This window comes from Opisthocomus hoazin, chromosome 11 (genome assembly GCF_030867145.1).
Source record: "Opisthocomus hoazin isolate bOpiHoa1 chromosome 11, bOpiHoa1.hap1, whole genome shotgun sequence".
NCBI lineage: Eukaryota > Metazoa > Chordata > Aves > Opisthocomiformes > Opisthocomidae > Opisthocomus > Opisthocomus hoazin.
The window spans coordinates 13,101,357-13,120,221 of record NC_134424.1 but is presented as its reverse complement, the minus strand read 5'-3'; the positions used below and the strand labels follow the sequence as shown (position 1 = coordinate 13,120,221).

At 48.7% G+C, this 18,865-nt stretch overlaps 2 protein-coding genes across 2 annotated transcripts in view; both read right to left on the bottom strand.

The window, feature by feature from the left end:
• Window positions 1-10,086, bottom strand: part of ABTB1 (ankyrin repeat and BTB domain containing 1) — a 28,959-nt gene extending 18,873 nt beyond the window's left edge. The window contains exons 1-7 of the mRNA XM_075432694.1: window positions 9,902-10,086; window positions 7,745-7,807; window positions 6,585-6,640; window positions 5,429-5,573; window positions 3,273-3,432; window positions 2,299-2,344; window positions 1,175-1,291 (exon numbers count right to left, since the gene is read on the bottom strand). Coding sequence (XP_075288809.1) covers window positions 1,175-1,291; window positions 2,299-2,344; window positions 3,273-3,432; window positions 5,429-5,573; window positions 6,585-6,640; window positions 7,745-7,807; window positions 9,902-9,957 — 643 coding nt within the window. The 5' untranslated portion in view covers window positions 9,958-10,086. The remainder of the gene's footprint in view (window positions 1-1,174; window positions 1,292-2,298; window positions 2,345-3,272; window positions 3,433-5,428; window positions 5,574-6,584; window positions 6,641-7,744; window positions 7,808-9,901) is intronic.
• A 601-nt stretch (window positions 10,087-10,687) lies between these two features.
• The window catches only part of PODXL2 (podocalyxin like 2), a 32,980-nt gene continuing 24,802 nt past the window's right edge, over window positions 10,688-18,865 (bottom strand). Inside the window, exons 5-8 of the mRNA XM_075433022.1 lie at window positions 18,468-18,624; window positions 17,265-17,326; window positions 15,391-15,570; window positions 10,688-15,040 (exon numbers count right to left, since the gene is read on the bottom strand). Coding sequence (XP_075289137.1) covers window positions 14,831-15,040; window positions 15,391-15,570; window positions 17,265-17,326; window positions 18,468-18,624 — 609 coding nt within the window. The 3' untranslated portion in view covers window positions 10,688-14,830. The remainder of the gene's footprint in view (window positions 15,041-15,390; window positions 15,571-17,264; window positions 17,327-18,467; window positions 18,625-18,865) is intronic.

Genomic DNA, 18,865 nt, shown 5'->3' with positions numbered 1-18,865 from the left:
TTTCTAACCTCTTCAGACACATGTTTACATTTGTGTTTACACAGCTGAGATAAGACTTATGACATAGCTTCCATGATATAAGGACTTCCACCATGGTCTACACAGGAACAGCTGTACTGTGCTAACCCAGCACCCCTTAGCACATGCCTAAGGGGAGACATACCCATGGCAGTATCTTCCATGTCACTTGCAGATGAGGAATTTCTTGAGCCAGAAGTATTGCCTCTATGTGTAACTGCACAGGAGGCTGAATAATCAGAACGCATAATTCAAAAGGGAAAGGTGGAACAGCTACACCCTTACCTCTCAGACCAAGGAAGAAGATACTATTGACTTAAAAAGCTACAGACTAGATTCTCTTCTCAAACCAGAATTAACTTGACTGACGTAAGCGAGTTAACTCAGAGCATCTAATGAGAATCAGATGTTTTCAGCTTGAAGGTTTTGTTACCAGATAATTCTTTTTACTTAGTGACTAACACCGCTTTGCCCTACTTGTGCTGTTTTGATTCTTATTCACGTGTCCTTTAGGTTGACCTAAGGAGATGAATGATAAACTCCAACTGTTACTTTTCATGCAATAAGCTGATGTCATGATTAGATCACCACCTCTTTGGATAACAAAAAGCCCTTAAATTCAGGATTGCGTTATTTAACGTTTCGCACATACATGTGTTATAAATATACACACGCTTTCAGAAACACTCCTCTGTTCTTAAAGAGGCATTATGTCTCTCTCTGCATTCATTCTGAGCCAATTATCAAATGTTTTACTTTGGTTAGGGGTCAGATAAATGCAGAAAAGGACTTTTAGTTGTACATAATCTATCTCCCCTGGGATTTAAACAAGCTCTCTGCTGAGAGGCACTTCTCAATATACCCCACAGCGGTCCACTGACTGTCTGGCAACCACAGCAAAGTCCTGCTGCCATGGCTGCTCTACTATAACGAAAACATTCAGTATAAATGATAAACATGCATGTGTCAGAAACCACTACAGCTGCCCTACACAGAGCCCGTGACTAAAAGCTATCATGCAAACATGAGAATTCCACAACAGAATCATTTTCTGGAAGCCTCAAGAGCACCATGAAACATCCATCACCACACTTTCCTCTTTCTCCCTGGAAGGACACACAGGCACAGCAGAGACAACAGCAAGTAAAACGCTTACCAAATTCATAGACTTTTTTACATTTGGTCTCCAAATCGTCTATGAGGTCCTGCAGTCGACACTGCTTGGCTAACCTCTTGCAATCATTTACATATTCTACATCGATATCAAGACGACCTGCCAAGAACAAATGCAGCCAGCTCTTTTAACACATACCATTTAGGTGTAAAAATGGCAGAACAGTCTGAAGACTTGATGGCACAGAAATTCAGCAATTACACACTTTGCCTCACTTTTCAGCACCCGGTTATAACTCAGTCCAAGAAGCTAAGACTTGGCATCCCATCACTTTGATGAATGTCAGTTTTGCATCTAATTCACATTCCTGTTTTCCAGTGTCCACCCTAACAGCTTCATTCAAGAGGCCAAAGACATTAGGCTTACACAAAAGATGCCTAACTCCCTCAGAAAATCAAAATCAGCAGCACAACAGCAGCATGCATGACTGCCACCACTGGCTACCTTGCTCTGGGTAAGAAAAGACTTTAGGCTTACAAGCTGTCATGCCAGAATCTTTTACCATCAACGAAAAAGTAGCAAGTAACATTTCTGAAAACACTGAACTGGACAAGGACAGCCTTGAAGATAAAAGTTATTTTCTGGCACCACCTCCTGGCCTGAAATTGTTTAGCACTTAGCATGCCTACAGTACAACATTTGGCATTTTCACAGAAGGTTTAGGATTAACTTCTGTTCAGAAAAAAAATATTAGAAAGTAGTCAAAGCATTCAGCACACACTGCTCAGGTCTGCCAGGCTGAAAATGTCCTACGTGGGAACCTGGCTTTTCACCAGCTTATGGGATTGTTATCCCAAATCACAGATTTACCTTCCTGAAGTCAAAAATACACTTTCCACATCCAATCAAACAACCTAAGTTGATTTTTTTTGTAAATTGACTGTATAGTTATTGGCAGAACAACAACTGGCAAAAGGTACAAACATCTTGGAAGAGCTGGGAATTGCTCACATTCTCCCCTTCTGCCAGCAGAGAGGATGTGTTGGCGACTCATGCACCCAAACACAGCTGTCTGCAAGCCTGTGCCACCCAAGCAGTGCTACGGCAGAGGCACAGACAGCTGTCCACCAGCCATGTACACACACACTAGACAGTAAATAATTTACCTGTGTATAGATACTGCAGAAGAGAGCCAAAAGCTGCTGGATTAATCTGAAATAAAACACGAGAAAGTTACCTTTACAATTCCCAGGAACATAATACCAAGCTCGACACTTGCCTGGGTACCAACACGAATCTGAACAGTCAAAAAAACCCCACTTCAACAGCAACTCAGACACTGCACCCACTTTCTTTGCCCCTCGCGTAACTACTGCTGCCACTCCATCTGGCTTACACAGCTCTTTAAATGCATCAACTGATTTTAATCCCTGTGCCTAGCGGGACAGGACCTGAGTAATGGAGGTGTCCCAAAGACACAAATATAATACAGGCTCTGTGAAATCCAGTCTTTCACTGGTCATAAACATTTCCAGCTCTTCTTAATTTGAGAGGAAAGACGTGTTCTTGTACAAAGAGAAAGGAGAGACGTTAAGTAATGTCCTAAGAAACTAGAACTATGTTTGTCCTGAGAGGTTCTGCACAGCCATAATCAAGCTATAAAAGTATATGCCAGAGTATTGGTGATTAATGGATAGAATGCACTTATGGCCTATTTAGTTTTTGCTGCAAAGGCAACAAAAGGGACTCAATTAGTGCCAATTATGGAGGTGATGTCTTCACTACAGACCACCTGTGCACCAGGAATTAGACAGACTCAACTCATCCCACAGAGGAGCGGTAACGCAGCTGGCAGATGGTAACAGCTACCTGCTACTGCAATTAATTAAGATACATTTGAGCCCTTGACAGAGGAAACAAAGGGGAAGTATACAGTCTACAGCCTTTTGTTACCCGAATAAGATGCTATTTTACTGCATAAAGTGCCTCCACAAGCCCCCTCTCCTTGACTAGGGTCACTCTGAGCTCCAGGAGCTATTCACTGTGGAAGTTAACCCTCAAACTGTCCTTCCTATTCACTTTTCTCACCCAGCTGAAACAGGAAAACAAAGCAAAGAGCTGGAAGCACAGCCTTCCTCACCAGTGGATGCTTCAACACTATCATGTTCTTCCCCTTCCATTTGGTCTCAAACATTTCCGCAAAGTAGGCGCTGCGAGCGCCGAGAATGCAGCGGTGGGCGCAGAAGGATTTGCCATGAACAATGAAAACAATGTCGCTTTGGTAACCCTGCTCCAGCAACCTGTAAGGAACAAAGAGAGGGGAAATTAATTGCAGCACGAGAAAGGGGAGAACGGAGTAAAGCTAGTGGGGGACATGGTACAATTAGGCCTAAACGAACAAACACTTCTGGACATTGCAGTCTCTCTCTGCCCACTCCGACGGCCAGCACAGGCGCTGGTACTTCACGTACTAGACGGGGATCTCTCACTCCCTCCAATGACTCAAAGAAGTTTCATTAGTTCAAGCTGGGGGCTGGAGGATGAAACCTTTCTGATTCAGGTGAACTCCTGAATACAGGGAACAGATTTTAAAGCAGAACTGGTTGCCCCCAAACACATCTCCAAAGGTTAATCCTGCTTTTAAATTGTCAGATGATGAAAAGCCCTACAGAAGCACACACTTTCAAAAATAATTAGTCCACTACAAAGTGAAGTGCAACTTTCCTGCTCTCTGGGCATTGTCAGTATGCACGCTTTAACCACTGAGCGAACAGGAGAGGACTTCATGTCACCCACTCTCAGAAGAAGGAAGGATGTTACAGGCATGAAATGCAGGCAGTTACCACATCGGAGATGAAGCCTTGTTTATGCTTGCATGCCCCTACCCTCATTCTTTAAAAGGGAAAAAAAAAACCAAGACTGCTACTTCTAGCGTTTACAGCAACCATCACCAGTGTTTCCTAATGCCCATCACCCCTTACGTATGTATCTTCATAAACATCCCCAAGAGGTCACATCAGGCAGACAGTCAGGCATCATACTCCTTCTAGAGAGCAGGACTGGTGCACAGAAAGGTGTGGAGTCACACAAGGAGATGATGTCAGAGTAGGGTCTTGAATGCTGAGCTCAATCTCCTGCCACTAGAACATTCTTCCTACTAGTGTCTTGTCCAAAACAAAATACAAGCAGTTAAGTGTTTATTTTTTGCCCCCTACTGTTGCCCTTTGTTTCAATTTTAACACAAGGTCTGTTTCGAACGAGAAGCGGAAACAGAACATTTTAGCTCTCGTGCACTCAACCCTGCATCATCTGAGCCACACACTCACCAGGGGAGTGATAAGTCACCCTGCAAAATTCTGCTCCTCTGAAAGGCAGAATCTGATTTTACTCAAATAAATGAGTTTCCTTCCTCCTCTCTTTCCTCACAGCTTCAGAAATTTGGACGCTGTAGTAACAGAAAGAATGTCAGATCTTTCTAGAACTTCTTTGTTCTCCAGTTTTGAAGATATAGATGCTGAAACTTTGTTGGTTTTTTGTAGGTCAGTCCAATGGGGAAAAAAAAATTAAAAAAAAAAAAAAAACAACTACACCACCAAAACAAAAACAAAAGAAAAAAAAACACCAGGAAAACAAGTCTGTGTAATAACATCAGAACTATCAAGGTAGAAAAACAGCAAGAAGAAAAAATTGACACTATTCCTCTACTCCTACAGCAAGTCAGGCTTCTTCTTGAGCTCCACGCTAAGACTACAAGCTGTGACAGCAAACTTTCAGAAACATCTTAAAATGAACACATTTTAATGAACAAAAAGAAAGAACTGAGCACTGACCCTATAAGCCAGTTTCAGGTTTCTTAAGGTGCTCCATCTCAGAAATGAGATGCCTATTATCACTGCTGAAAACCTCGGCTTGCGGGCTATAGCACTTCAGGACTCAAACCTAATTTCAGTTGACACACTGTCCTGAATCACTGATGTGGTTTTAGTGATCTGATTTTGGTTTGACAGCCAAGGATGACAGTTCATTGCTTCTGCATCAGAAAGACTAGCTTTCTGTTGGCTCTGCAGTCTGTACCCAAGTCACTGGAGGCTATATTTCAAATGCACACACACCTGGAAGTCATCCCTCAGGTCGCACAGGAACATCCCTTAGGAAGGTCTACAAGCCCAGAAATGAGACAGGGTACTGATCAGTTGCCTTTTAAATCTGCCCTTAACAGAGAGCTTGAATATCCAGGTTAACAGCTAAGGAAGGACGACAGAAGGCGTTGCGCACGGAGCTGCCCCAGCTGCTTACCGCTGTAGGAAGACATCATAGTAGTCTCTCTTCATGCACTTTGCTGTGATCTGTTTGTACTCCTTCAGCAGACGTCGGATGGCATCACTCAAAGCTCCATACAAACAACGTTCCCCATCAAAAGTGTTTGCCTCACATTTCGCTCCTGCAAAATGATCCCAGGTACATGACAGCAGGCAGAGGTGCATCTTTCTCCAGTGTCCCCGAACTGTTGCTGAACGAGTACGACTTTTGGCTGGTGACGTGTTTCACTGTGATCCCCCATGCTACTGAGCGTACTTACAAAAACTACGCTCCCCTTACATGTGCATAACCTAAAGCTGTTCTCCCATAGCAAAGTCTCTTTCTGAAAAGTCATGACTCATTTAAACTGATCCTGGTAATAAGCCTCTCCGCATGGCTCCAGCAGCATTCTGGGAAGAACCCCACTGTACAGAGAGTATGATCACTTATCGGACTTCTAACAGCTCCTCCACAATGGCATTTCTGCCTTGCACAAGGCAAGAGATGCCTCTCCAGGCTAGACTGCTAGAAATGCAGAGGACACTTGCATTTTGCATTTTAGAATTACAAAAGTCATTGATTAAGATGTTCTGAATGCAGTGGAAGAGACAAACCTTTTGAGATCTGACTCTGCACTCCAATTGCTCTGCCAGAACACAGAGCATCACCACTACCTAAGGGAAGTCAGGTGCTGGGAACCAACGGGGCAGGCACTGCCTGGAGAGTTTGTCTTGCTTTGTTTTAGGTTAGTAAAAGCCCTTGCATTTCACCTTTAAGTCCTGTTTGCAAAGCAAGGCTATCAGGAGAGTACAAGAAAGTTTAACACAGATAGCTCTTCAGATGAAGTACGATTCTTACATCGGCATACTCCCAACAGCAATACACCCTTGCAAAATATCAGCTGTCATTTCAGAAAGTCATGCTGCCTTGAGTCAACGGAGAAAGCTTCCCTGTAGTAAATTCAAGCAGTGAATAGCCTGCAAAACGGACCATGAAAGTGTGTCCAGGGCTCCCACTGCAGTCTGAGATCACTGATCAGATGGCTGGTTGTAACAGAAGACGTTTCCACAATGCACAACTAGAAGGATACACAATCCCTACAGATCAGTATGGAGAAAGATACTGTACCCATAGCCGGGACATTTTTGCTCACCATTGGCTAGAAGATAGCGTACAAGCTCCTCATGTCCACAAAGGCAAGCATAATACCTGACAGTAACAAGAGAAAGAAAATTAGAGATACAATAGCAAGCAAAATTCAGTGTTTGGGCACACCACAGCATGCAGACCTCAGCAGAGCCATCCCTGATAAGCTTAGAAACTGACTCCTTGTAGCAGTCAGGAATCACTACTGAATAGCACAGAAGTCTGACCCCCGCAAGAGACTAAGCAGGATCTGTTCCCAGCACTGCTCAGCACTGCTGTCCTGCAAGGAGGTTTCAAGGTCCCAATGTGGTTCATCATCTTCTGTTGTACCACCAGCTGCCAAACCATCATTTTAACGGAGTTCACTTCATGGGCACTCACCATTTCCACTGAATTCTCAAAAACACTCCTTGTTCCCTCCTTGGCCTGTCTGCTGCACACCGATAACAAGGGAACAGCACCCACACGGCACGTACAGCAAATCCACCCCTCAAAGTCCAACTTACAATGAGTTTCATTTTCTCTTTCACAATCTAAGCCTTTCATGATTCTCTTTCACAAGGACCTCAAATTGTCCTACAAAATAGGAGAATCCTGTAACCTGCACTGCAGCAGGCAAATGTTAGTCCACCTTTACTTTGGGAAGTTACTTTGTACTCTAAGTATATTGCTGATGTCCAAACGCACTTTGAAATTGGTATGTGGGGAGGCAGAAAGTTCGCACAACCCTCCCCAGCACCAGCATGGACATTCCTCACTACCTACTGTATGTTCGCAGCCTTGCCAGACAGACTCTGACCCCACAGTCACTTTGCATTTCATCAAGCCAAGTCTTCACCCGAAAAGACAAACTAGAATGCTATAGACTGTGAGGAGGAAAAAGCCTAATCAGGCCAAGAACAGACTGCTTAATCCAGGTAATTTGGTCACAAAATCAACCATCCTTCTGAGCACTACCACAGCAAGCGTCAGTCAGATGGGGAGAGAAAAACCTATTTAGCACAGCACCCGCAGAGAAGAGAAGCAGAAATACGTAGCCAAGTCTCCCAAAAAGCAGAACTTGAGACGTTTTGTAACAGTGCTCCTAGCTGCTGATGCAGAGAGAGCAAAACAGCTCCGAAGGCTTTCCCCTCCCACCCAGCCAGAGCTCTAGGTTGCAGGACTCACAGAGGTGTACTGTCCCATTTATCACGGACATTAATTTCCACATCTCGCTGTTCAAGCAGGTATCTGGAAAGAAAGGGAGAGCAAAGTTGTAACTTCAAGCAGCTGCTCATTCAGTCACATTCTCCTCTTCCAAAAGATGTAACTTTGAGTTTGTACAGTAACTTCCAAAGGTATGACAAGATCTTGCATTCGACTTGGGGAGCCGTCAGCTATGGCTGAAGGAGCATCAGTCAAATCCTCCACCCAAAGACTGGCATTCTGCAGCACGGCTTGACAGCTCCCTTCAATCCTAAGTGGTGCACATGGGGAGAGAGAGGAGTCAAACATACCTCCTGCTGACCCCTAACAGGGCAGCAATCACAAAAGAAGCCTGAGCACGTCAGCAGTACCTTCACATTCTCCTACACTGCTCACAGCCTAGATGCTGACAAATAAGTGGCCAAGTTCACCACGCCAAGGCCGCACTCCATCCTGCTTGCAGCTTTTCTTGCCCCAAGTAACATCATCAGTGCTACTCTAGACTGCTCTTAATTCCCACCACGTCCTTGTCCTGCACATTTAGGCTACATCAAATTCTGCCAACGCTCCCTCTTTAGCACCTCTAGGAGCTAGCCTTTGCCTTGCACACAAACCTCCTACACAGCCCGGCTCTTGTTACAGCATGTCCCCAACTACGGGGCCAATCACCTCTCCTAACCACATGTAAAAGTCCCTCTCAGCCTTCATGAAGACTCAAGGTTTTTTTCTCATCCACCACATCAGTCCCCCCTTTCACTCCCTGCATCTTTCCCGCCTCAAACTTCAGGTTCCTCTGACCACACTTGAAGTTCCAAGCAACTCAGCTCCTTTCTACTCAGCTCATCCCCTCTGCTTTGACAGCATTCCCAGACCGATCACTTCTCCACTACCACTTCTCCGCTGGTCATCTTAAACCTCTGCAAGGCCACCTGCGGGGCCCCTCCTTCTACAGTAAACCTGCAATTTACTGCTTGCCATAAATGAATCTAACGTGAACACACAACTGATAACAATGCTCCCCAGACTTTCTCCATCTGCCCAGTCATCCTTCATCAGCGAGCACCTTGAAACAGAGAGGCTCTTTGATCATCTGGGAAGATCCACATGTTGGGAGCTGGAAGAATCAAGCAGGATCAACAACAGGTGAACAACAGTCTTAGAGTCAAACCAGGGGATGCAGCAGAAGAGTCTGTTGTAGACGCTGGGCCCTTCCATTACAACCTCCACTCACCCTGCGGGCAAGCAGCCCATCTGACTCCCGATCTAAAATCACTACAGCTAAGTCATACTGCTTCAACATGAGCAAGGAAGCTTGACCTGAAATTTATCAGCCTGGGATTTCTCACAGATACAACCAATCTACACACACACAACACGTCTAAATATTTCCATGATAATCACTTTCCAGAGATCTGCCTTCCTACCAATGCAAATGCAGTTTCCAATGGTAGAGAAAAAGTAGCTGAAGAGACTTTTGCAGGGACATTTCATAGAATCATAGAACAGTTTGGGTTGGAAGAGACCTTTAAAGATCACCCAGTCCAACCCCCCTGCAGTGAGCAGGGACACCTACCACTAGATCAGGTTGCTCAGAGCCCCGTCCAACCTGACCTTGAATGTTTCCAGGGATGGGGCATCCACATCCTCTCTGGGCAGCCTGTGCCAGTGTTTCACCACCCTCCTTGTAAAAAATTTCATCCTCGTATCTAATCTGAATCTATCCTCTTTTAGTTTAAAACCATCACCCTTTATCCCATGGCAAATACGACATCTGTCACGAAGAGCGTGAAAGACACCATAACCGCCTGACCCTCAGAGGCCCGAGCCCTCAGAACGCAGCCGGACCTCACACACACCCGGCAGCACTCGCAAAGACTCCGCGTACCCCCAGCTCCTCGGGGGGAGAAAGCCGGGAGCGCTGACTTAGGGAGAAACGAACCCTCCTCCTCAGGGCCCAGGGGCCTCCCGGCATGGCGGCTGCCCTGGAGGGCCCCGAGGCGGCGGGAGGCCCGGGCAGGGCTTCTGGCTGCGAGGCCAGGCCAAGCCCGGCCTCCCCCGTGCGATCGCAGCGATTAAAGGCAGCGACGGACGCGGGGGGACGCCGGGAGCCGCTCCCGGCCCGGGCCCGGCCCCGCTCACCGCACGCGGCTGACGTCCCCCTTCTTGCAGCTGGTGAACAGGTCGCTGGTGTCCATGGCCGGGGCAGGCCGCGGGGCGGCGGCGCCGCATTGACGCGGAGAGCGGAGGGCAGCCGCAGGGCACCGGGCCGGGGGCCGGGGCCGCAGGGGCAGCAGCGGCGGCACTGAAGCGGCGGCGGATGTAAACACGGCGGCGGGCGGGGCGGGGCGGGGCGAAGCAGCTGGAGCAGAGCGGTCCCGCGGCCCGCCCGGCCCAGCGACGCGCAGCGCCCCCCGCGGCCGGGAGGAGCAACCGCCACCGGGAGCCCGGGGACACGCGTGGAACCGGGGTGCTGCCGCCCCGGCACACGTGACAACGTGAAGGGGGGGTGGGTCCGTTCTGAGACCTACCCTGGGGAGACCGGCCCAGAACGTGGGTGGGAGGGGGGCTCTGGACCACGCAGCTGCGTGGGGCCCGGCTCTGGAGCAGGGGTGGGCTGGGGGGCACCTGACTGGGGACCCCCCCGCCGCGACACACGGGTCACAGGGTGCGCAGGGGCCCTGCTCCGGAGCTCAGCCACGCAGGCAGGGAACGGCGGTCCTGGGGTACCCCAGGGGGCCGGGGCTGTCACCCCACGGGGGACCCAGCTCCCCGCAGCCCGGGCACTGAGCACGGCCGGGGGCTTCTGCAGCAGCCTGCGAGGGGAGACACCCCCCACCCATCGCGCCCGAGGGACCCACACCAGGCTCACAGGGGCGGCGGAGGTGAACTGGGGCAGACCCAACCAAGCAAAGGACTCCGCTCGGGTCAGTGTTCGGACACCCAGGAGGTGCGTTTTATTGCAAAGAAAACAAAACCCCCACCCTGTCACTCCCAGGGCCAGACGCGAGTGTTTCCGAGTCTTCTCCAGCAGCAGTCCCAAGCGGTGGGCAGGGCTTGCAGACAGTTTAGGTCCAGCAGGAACGACAGCATTGAGAAGAACAGCTGGGAGTCTGGCTGTCAGCCGAGAGCAGCCCACGATGCTCTCGTGAGCCAGCGCGGATGAAGGTGCTTGTTGTCTCCGACCGTTCGAGCTGCCCCAAACCCTCTGTGAAGGAGAGATGCTCCCGCACGGCTGCAAAGGTGGACGGGAATGGACAAGCTGCTGATGGTAGTGGCTGCGGTGGGATTCCGCCATGATGCTCCAAGGTCATGCTGCAATGATCCATACGATAAAGTACCTCCATTTCACGCTGCCTCCTTCACCTGGTGGGATCCTCGAGGTGGTATCTTGAAGTGTATTCTCAACCTGCATGACGTACTCCACAGCACGGTTACAGGGTCGCTTCTCCTTCTTTCTTCACACCCCGCATACCACAAGGCTGCCTGCAGGAGTAACCTGCGGCTTGGCCATCCCAGACCACACCTGGCCACCGCCCCATGGAGATGGAGAGCCGCTCTGATCTTGGATGTGCATCCAGCCGATGCCATCACCAGCGTTCCCCAGGGTGCAGAGTTCCTCGCACCAGCACCTGATGGTCTCTGAAGAGCCACCTCCACTTCAAGCCAGAGCTTCTGCTTTCTGGCCATGCTTCCCGGGAGGAAAGGGGGCAAGTGGAGGAGTAAGGAGGGAGATGGAGCTGAGACCCCATAATGCTACCCAGGGCCTCTAGAATGGTGACGCCAGGGAACGTCCCATCTCATTGCTTTGCAGACAGGGACGTCCTCACACAAACCATCCAGTACATGCCCGGTGCGAGCCCCTCTGCTCACAGCCACCTGTGAATAAAGCAGGGGACTGTCCCAGGCAGGTCACAGGAAACCCATATGCAGAGCTCAGGGGTGGAAAAAAGTCCATTTTTTCATTTTTCGTCTCCAACTCCCAGCAGCCAGCAGGTGTCAGCGCGATCAAACGTTCGGCAGATGGGACCGCAGAGAAGTCCGAGGAGGTGGAAAAGTTTTGCAGGAATCACTTTACCTCCTGCAACAGCTCTGTCGCCTGGCACACCGCTCTGAGAAGTCCAGCTTTGACAGTTTTTGTTAAAAAGAAGTTTAACTACATTAAGGTGATAGAAAAGCTTCCTGTTACAAATGCTAAGACAAAGTTTCTCTTCCTCTTTAAATCCTCCCTGTGCAGAGCTGGAAAGCCAAGCACTGAACAACAGAGTAAGGGGGCTACCAAGAGCCTCTCTACTGCGCTCCCCAGCCCACAGGTCCCCGGAGCTGACCCGAATCCGCAAGGCTGACGGGAGAGGGACAACAGTGCAATCGACTTACCAAGATCAGCCTAGTGCAAACAATGATACAGAGAAAAAACAAATGGTAAAGGTATAAAAAGTATCACCAGACTAAAATGAAATGCTATTACCAGTAGATTTCTGGAGCTAAACTGAGATCATACAGCCAGGGACACCCTGTCAGAGACAGCAGAAAATTGTTCTCAGCCTTGTGACAGCCACCCTTAGACACTCTCAAGAATGCCTGGATGCTCCGGACGCAGAAGAGAGCTCTACAGTCTCTGGAAAACCTTCAGGCTATAAGAAGTCAGACGAGCAAATCAGGAGAACCTGCTAGCTTATTAACAAGCCCACATAGCCGCCTTGGTTTCTTTAAAGTTTGATGACTCGACACCAGATCAGGAGGTGCTGAGCCCAGCCAGAAGCATTGCTTTATCAGGAGCTTGTTGTTTCTCCGAATTAGTAAAGTGGAGATAAAACAGGACAGCAAAGCAGCTCCTAGCAATGATGTACACCAAGGAAGCATTTTGTGGGTGAACTGATTCACATCTGATTGGTGGCATTATCTTTTTAATAGCCACTAGGCATTAAAAACATATTTAATGAGAATTATTGGACTTAGAAACATTTACACGGTGAAACTGCCTACAGGCCATGGCAGGCCCCATTATGCTAAGTGCTATACAAACTCAAATTTTAACTCCATGCTTTTAATTTACTCACCATACTGTAACAACAACTTGCATTTAATCCTGTGAGCCCCAAAGTACCATCAGCACAGCCACTGACCTCGTGCAGCGTCACTGCACGGACCCATCAAACTCAGCAGGAGCCGTCAGCAAGGGGTGGCCAGAGAAGGGCCACAGCCAGTTGTCCATGTACATGGACTGGCCCCTGTCACCACCTGCTGCGGCAGGAAAGCAAACTCCTCTGAGCATCTCTGCAACCCTACCGACAAGACACAAAAGGAGCTGATGACCACCATCTCCTACAGAACACAGAGAAAGGTATGGAGGCAGGATAAAACCACTGAAAACTGGAATCTGGATAGGAAACCAAAGGCTATCGGCTTTCTTGAATCCCTAATAGACTGGTATCAACGTGGTCTTACACCGAGGTGATCTGTGATTCAGTTTGTATGCAAAGCGCTATGCAAAATGAAACAACAGACTCCCGTACCTTGACTTTAGGCACTCACATCAGGGATGAACATGCTAAAGATATCTATACATACAGGGACAGATTTACAGGCTTGGCATCAGGCTGCCTATCTGGGATCTTTCTGTACAAAGGTTCCCTTAAAGACCAAATGCGCAGCTGCATCTTGCAGTAAGCAAGCATGCAGATCACCATAACAGAGAGGAATGCAGCTACCTCTGACCGAAGCAAGTCCCTCAGTCCCTCAATGACAGAAGAAACAAATGTTCTGGGATTTCAGGCTTGACAGTAGTTCTGAGTCTGGGTTTAGGCAGGGCTCAGAGAACAATTATGCATATTCACGTGCCTTTTATCACACGTCTTCTGGGAGCTGGAGCCTCCAAGTTGCCTGAGGCATGCCTGAGAAACGTTCATTGGGGAGCTCCTAGATCTGATTCTCATCTCATCCACTCTTACACTTGCTTAACGCAGTGATTTTAAAGATGTTACCCAGATTTACACCTATGGGACATTAAACATTTCCCCCCCCTCAGGGCAAGATACTGAAAAGGAAACAAAAGGACCAGAAAATTATCTGTTTCCAAGGTTTTACTTTTCTCCCTGTTTAAAAAGTCTCACATAGTCTTTACATTTACTTCAAAAAGACCAACTGAAACCAAACTATCCTGGAAAATGGAACAGGAGTGGAGAAGCCCTGCCAGTCTAAAACTGAGACTTAGACAAGGGATACTCTGCTGCTGATTTCACAGGCTGGTGCATGAACAAGGCAGGTAAGTGTCCTTTTTGAGCAATTCTCCAACTAAAGCAAGTTTCCACCTAAGATGCGGCACCATGGCACCGAATTCTCTGCAATCAGTCAAGCAAGGGTAAAGTGCTCAAAATCTGCAAACTCAGGTTGGAGCTGGGGAGCTGAAAAAGGGAGTGGGGCTGTTTGTGCTGAGGAGGGAAATGAGATGACAGCAGAATGTTTCCTCCAGATGTAAACATCAGCCCAGCTAATTAGCAGCGGAATACTAGAGCACTAAAAAAAAAATTTTTTTTTAAATCTCTTCACACATGGAATGCAAACTGCCCAAGACATCAAGTGAGTCTTGGCTCCCCTCCATCCAGAATGCACAGGTGTTACTGTACCTGCAGGGACTGAATGTGATCTCAAGGTCAGGATCTGGCTGCCATAGCTGCAGCTGGACTCCCAAAGTGAATTTACTCCCCAAAGCTGCACTCTTGGTGGCAGACTTAGCCTCACCGCCTTGCTTCTCAAGCCCAGCCACTCTCAGCCACTACCAGAGAGCTACAGTAAGTGCATTTAAAGGTGATGAAAGCATTGGTGCTACTGATAGGAACACACACACAGAGACCTACACACCCACCCCTCCCGCTTCCCTCTGTTCAGTGATCCTCCTGGCTCCAAGCCTCAGATGTGGGCTCAGGACTTCTATTGCGAAAACTTGCCCAAAGACTTGACCTGTCCCAAGCCTTTAAGAAGTTCCTGAGAAGCCACCTAATCCCATGGTCCATCCGTCAAGACAGGAGAAAGACAAGTGTATTTAAAGGGGTGGTTCCCTCCCTTCTTTTTCTAAAGATGGGTGTCTTCCTCAAACACATCCACATCCTCGCTCGCCTGCTTATTGATCAGGACATCCCAGCTGTCAGGGCCATTGACGGTGTTTCCACCATTCACACTTGGCTTCTTCTCCTGCATTTCCGACTGGCTGTCACTGGCCACATCCAAGGTGGGGTTGTCATGGCAGCCGTTCTCAACAAAGCGCAGCTCCTCACCATGCGACTGCAAAAGACAAGAGAAACACAAATGGAGACAAAAGAGGACAGGTCTTAATGCTGCCGAGAAGCACAATCAGACCAGGCTACAAGGGTCACTGAGGACTTTGCAGGGTCAGTGGGAAAAGGTAAATTTACTCCTAGGCCAGCCCTTGCAGTGGAAACGAGCTGTTCCGAGCAAAGCAAGAGACAGGCTTCTATCTCTCTTACACCTGAATGGGCTCCCTTACTGCTCCAGCAGTGTATCCAGCTATGTCCAGTAAGTGGACAGGGGAAAACAATCTCTCTTAACTTTCCAGTCCCCTCCATCCCAAGGGCTAAGAGTCTAGCCACCTTCTCCAGCTGTCCAGTGCTCACCATGCTCTTCATCTTGGGCAGGCGTCTCTGCCAGCAGTTGTATATGAGCCCCAATACAATGATGATGGCACAGATGGAGCCGATGATCACCAGTACCACGAACAGTTTCCCATAATCACTGCGTGTCTGGTTGGGGTGCGACTGGCAGCTTGTCGTGGTTGAGTAATTCTGGATGCCAATCTGGAAGGAAGAAATGGGTACACTAAATCCCCTGGCCTGCAGTCAGGTGGGATCCTGTTGAGACTTTCAAGGGTCCAAGTACAGGACTGTCACTGTGGGCAGAGGAACTAACAGCCAGGGTTGGGGAGCCAGGATGTACACTGTCTTACATGACTAGAAGGCACATGACCACATCTAACACCATCTTCTACAAAAGCTGACACATCAGCAAATGGCAGTAGGCACAATCTTACCTTGACCACCTGCACAAGGATCACAGCTATGTGCAAGACAAGCAGGCTTTCATGGGACAAACTGCCCAAGATTAAGAGTACCCAAAACAAACTATGGACCATTGATGGGTGCTAAGGCTTTGGTGACAGAGCATGAAATCATAATAAATAGGTTTCCATTAAAACTCTGGTCCTAAGAGGGTATAGTGGTCTTTCCAAGGTCTTGAAAGTGAACATCTGGCTGCTGATTCAAAAACCTGCCCTAGAAACGGGCCCACTGTGGTTGTCAGCAAACAAAGCCTAACATCGGTCTCAGGGACTTGGCAGATTTCAAGCAGGTTACGTATCAATTCGATAGTAAGTATGATGGGTGTAAGAGAATATCCTCCCTCCTCCTTCCAAGCTGGTGCTAGTGCAAGGTCAGGGCAATGAACAATGTTTTATTATTGATAGAGCTGGAGGCAGATGACGAGGCTGCTCTGGTAGGATGCATGGTAACGTAGGGTCACAGTTCCACAAAGAAGTCAGACCTTCCATCGACAGGAATCCTTCCTTCTGAACAGTTCTAGCTGCTGATACTTCGGTCACACAATTTCTAAAGGGTTGGCTTTTCACACTTTCTCTGGTGTAAGCCAATCAATACAGCACTGAGCACTTAATTTGCTTTGTCTAACTGCACAGGTTTGGTAGGTCACAGGAAAATCTGAGAGCAGCCAGCCAGCAAGGCAGTGGCCGAACTCTGCTGCTAAAGTCACCAAAAATACTCCAGTAATGTAAAAAACCCAAGCAGAATCCGGCCCTCAGTGCCTACATATCCCGTAGGCCTAAGGGGCAAAGTCAGAGATTGTGGGACTGATCTGTCCTCATCTCTATCCTCTTCCAAGCTGTCCAGCATTAGAGGGGAATACGTGAGGGCTAGAAGCAGCTGCCAATGGAGTCTGGCATCCATCGCCTCTGGTCCTCTGCCTGCCCTTGTGTAGGCAGTTGTCTAAAGGAGTGAAATGCAGGCCCTGGGACTGCAGGAAGAAGGCATGTGAACGTGTCCCATCTAGTACCAGCACCTCTCCCACCTTCTTCAGCAAAGCCTGAGCTACTGAGAGCAGCCAATGTATCTAAATCAGCCATAGGGTGAGCGGGGCCAAACCTGGGGCTCTGCAGCACCCCACATCGCCACAGGTAACAGTGCAGAAGGGATGAGAGCAAGTATCTCAACAAAATGAATGTGTGAATAGAGGCTTCACAACCAAGCCAGAAAAGCAGGGAGGGAATAACCCACAGTTACTGTCTTAATGGGAACAGACACTTGATGGCCTGGCAACTACCAGACAGAGGAGAAGGGAGTTTGCCAAGTGTCTGATTCATCTGTTTGCCTGCTGTGGGTTCAGCACTCGGTTAGACTGAGATATGCTCCCAGTTTTCAAGTTGCTTATTTTAATTGTATAGCTAGTCTTAACAAATGGATGCAGGCAGACAGGCTCTTACCTCGGCTAAGCTCCTCTTAACATCCCCCAGTGCCATGAGAACATCTTTTGTAGGGATGACGCCTGTAAAGGAGAGGGAGAGATTAGTGCTGCTCTCAGCTCAGGTTAGCTCAGATAGATGTACTCATCACTCTGAAATCCCCAACAGGTTGGAGGCATGGGAATACAAATTTTTGGTGCTTTATGTTAGGAGACTAAAAGAACGCAAGGACCACAGCCAAGGGTACCTCCAAATGTTCTTTAAAGGGGGAAAAAATTCCCGGCACAAATTGACACGAGAGGCACCTAGGTGCTCTCCCCACAGCCACAGAAGCTCTCATGATCTGCGTCTGCTCTGGGAGAAAGCAGCAACATCCAAAAATCACGGAGGCTGGTGCCTATGCTGCCCGATCCAACCTCTCCATCCAGCACAACTTGATCCTGAGCTGCAGCACTCAAGATGTTTCTGCAGAGCTCCATGCTCACCTATCACAGCCTTCATGAGGTATGTTTTGCTCTGCTTGGGAGAGATGCAATGATTTAAGGCATCAATACAGAAAATACCACTTAAATGTTAGCTCTATTTTGCTGTCAGTATGGGGCATTTTAGAATACTGTTGGGTTTTTTTCATATAGGCCATAAAGTCAACATTAGAGGCTTCTGTCACTAAGTAGGCAGCAGAAGCAGTACAGGAAAAGCACCCCATCACCAGAAGGGGATTAAAGAGATGGTAAAATGTTCCAGCCCAGGCCACCTTTCACTGTCAGCTTTTATTTCTTTGGGGTTGCAGGGGAGGCACTGTCAGGACTGGCCAAATTCAGACATGACTTCAGAATTGTTTAGTTAAGAAGTGAACTAAGAGCAGGCTGTCATGTCCAGCTGCTGCAGTGGCCTGCCCATGGAGGACAGTATATAAGCACCGGGATAAAGCTGATGGATGCTCAAGTGAAGGCAATCCAGGGAGGGAGCAAAGCAGGAGGCACAGTGCAGAAGATGGAGCTTCGTGCAAGCGGTGAGGGACAAACTAGAAGACAGATGTGAAGAAAAAGGGTCTTATGTCCTCAGTCCCCCTCCATCCCTGAAGTCCAGTTAACGCTGGGAGCTGGTGGGATTGAAATGGACTGGAGAGCAAAAGGTCTTTCCAACATGGCTGAGCACCTCCGTTTGAGAGCCCCTTAAATACACTCCCGCCATCATGGGAAGGCTCCTTCTCCCAGCACTTACCCTGTTCCCCTGCCAGTGTCATTAGCAAGTGCTTGTCATTCTCATTGGGTTTGCTCAGAGAGATCAGCCAGCGGTCCTGCAGTCCATCTGCCTGCCTGGAGAAGGCGTCCTCCACCAGTGCCAACAGCTGGGGACCCCTCTCCAGCCGAAATTCCTCCTGCCACAGAAAGGCACCTTGGTGAGCACGCGGTGGGAACAGGGCAGATGTAGCACCGCAGGGCTGGCACGGCTGCGTGGCTGAGACCCCTGAACCAGGCGTGCCCAAGAGCAAGCAGCGCTAAATCTAGTGCAAAGCTCCCCTGCACATCTCCTGTGCCCTAGGCTGGACCTGTGTACATCTCCTGACACCCCAACGCTCCTCCCCGGCTCCTGCGGCCACCATACGCCCCACACCGTGC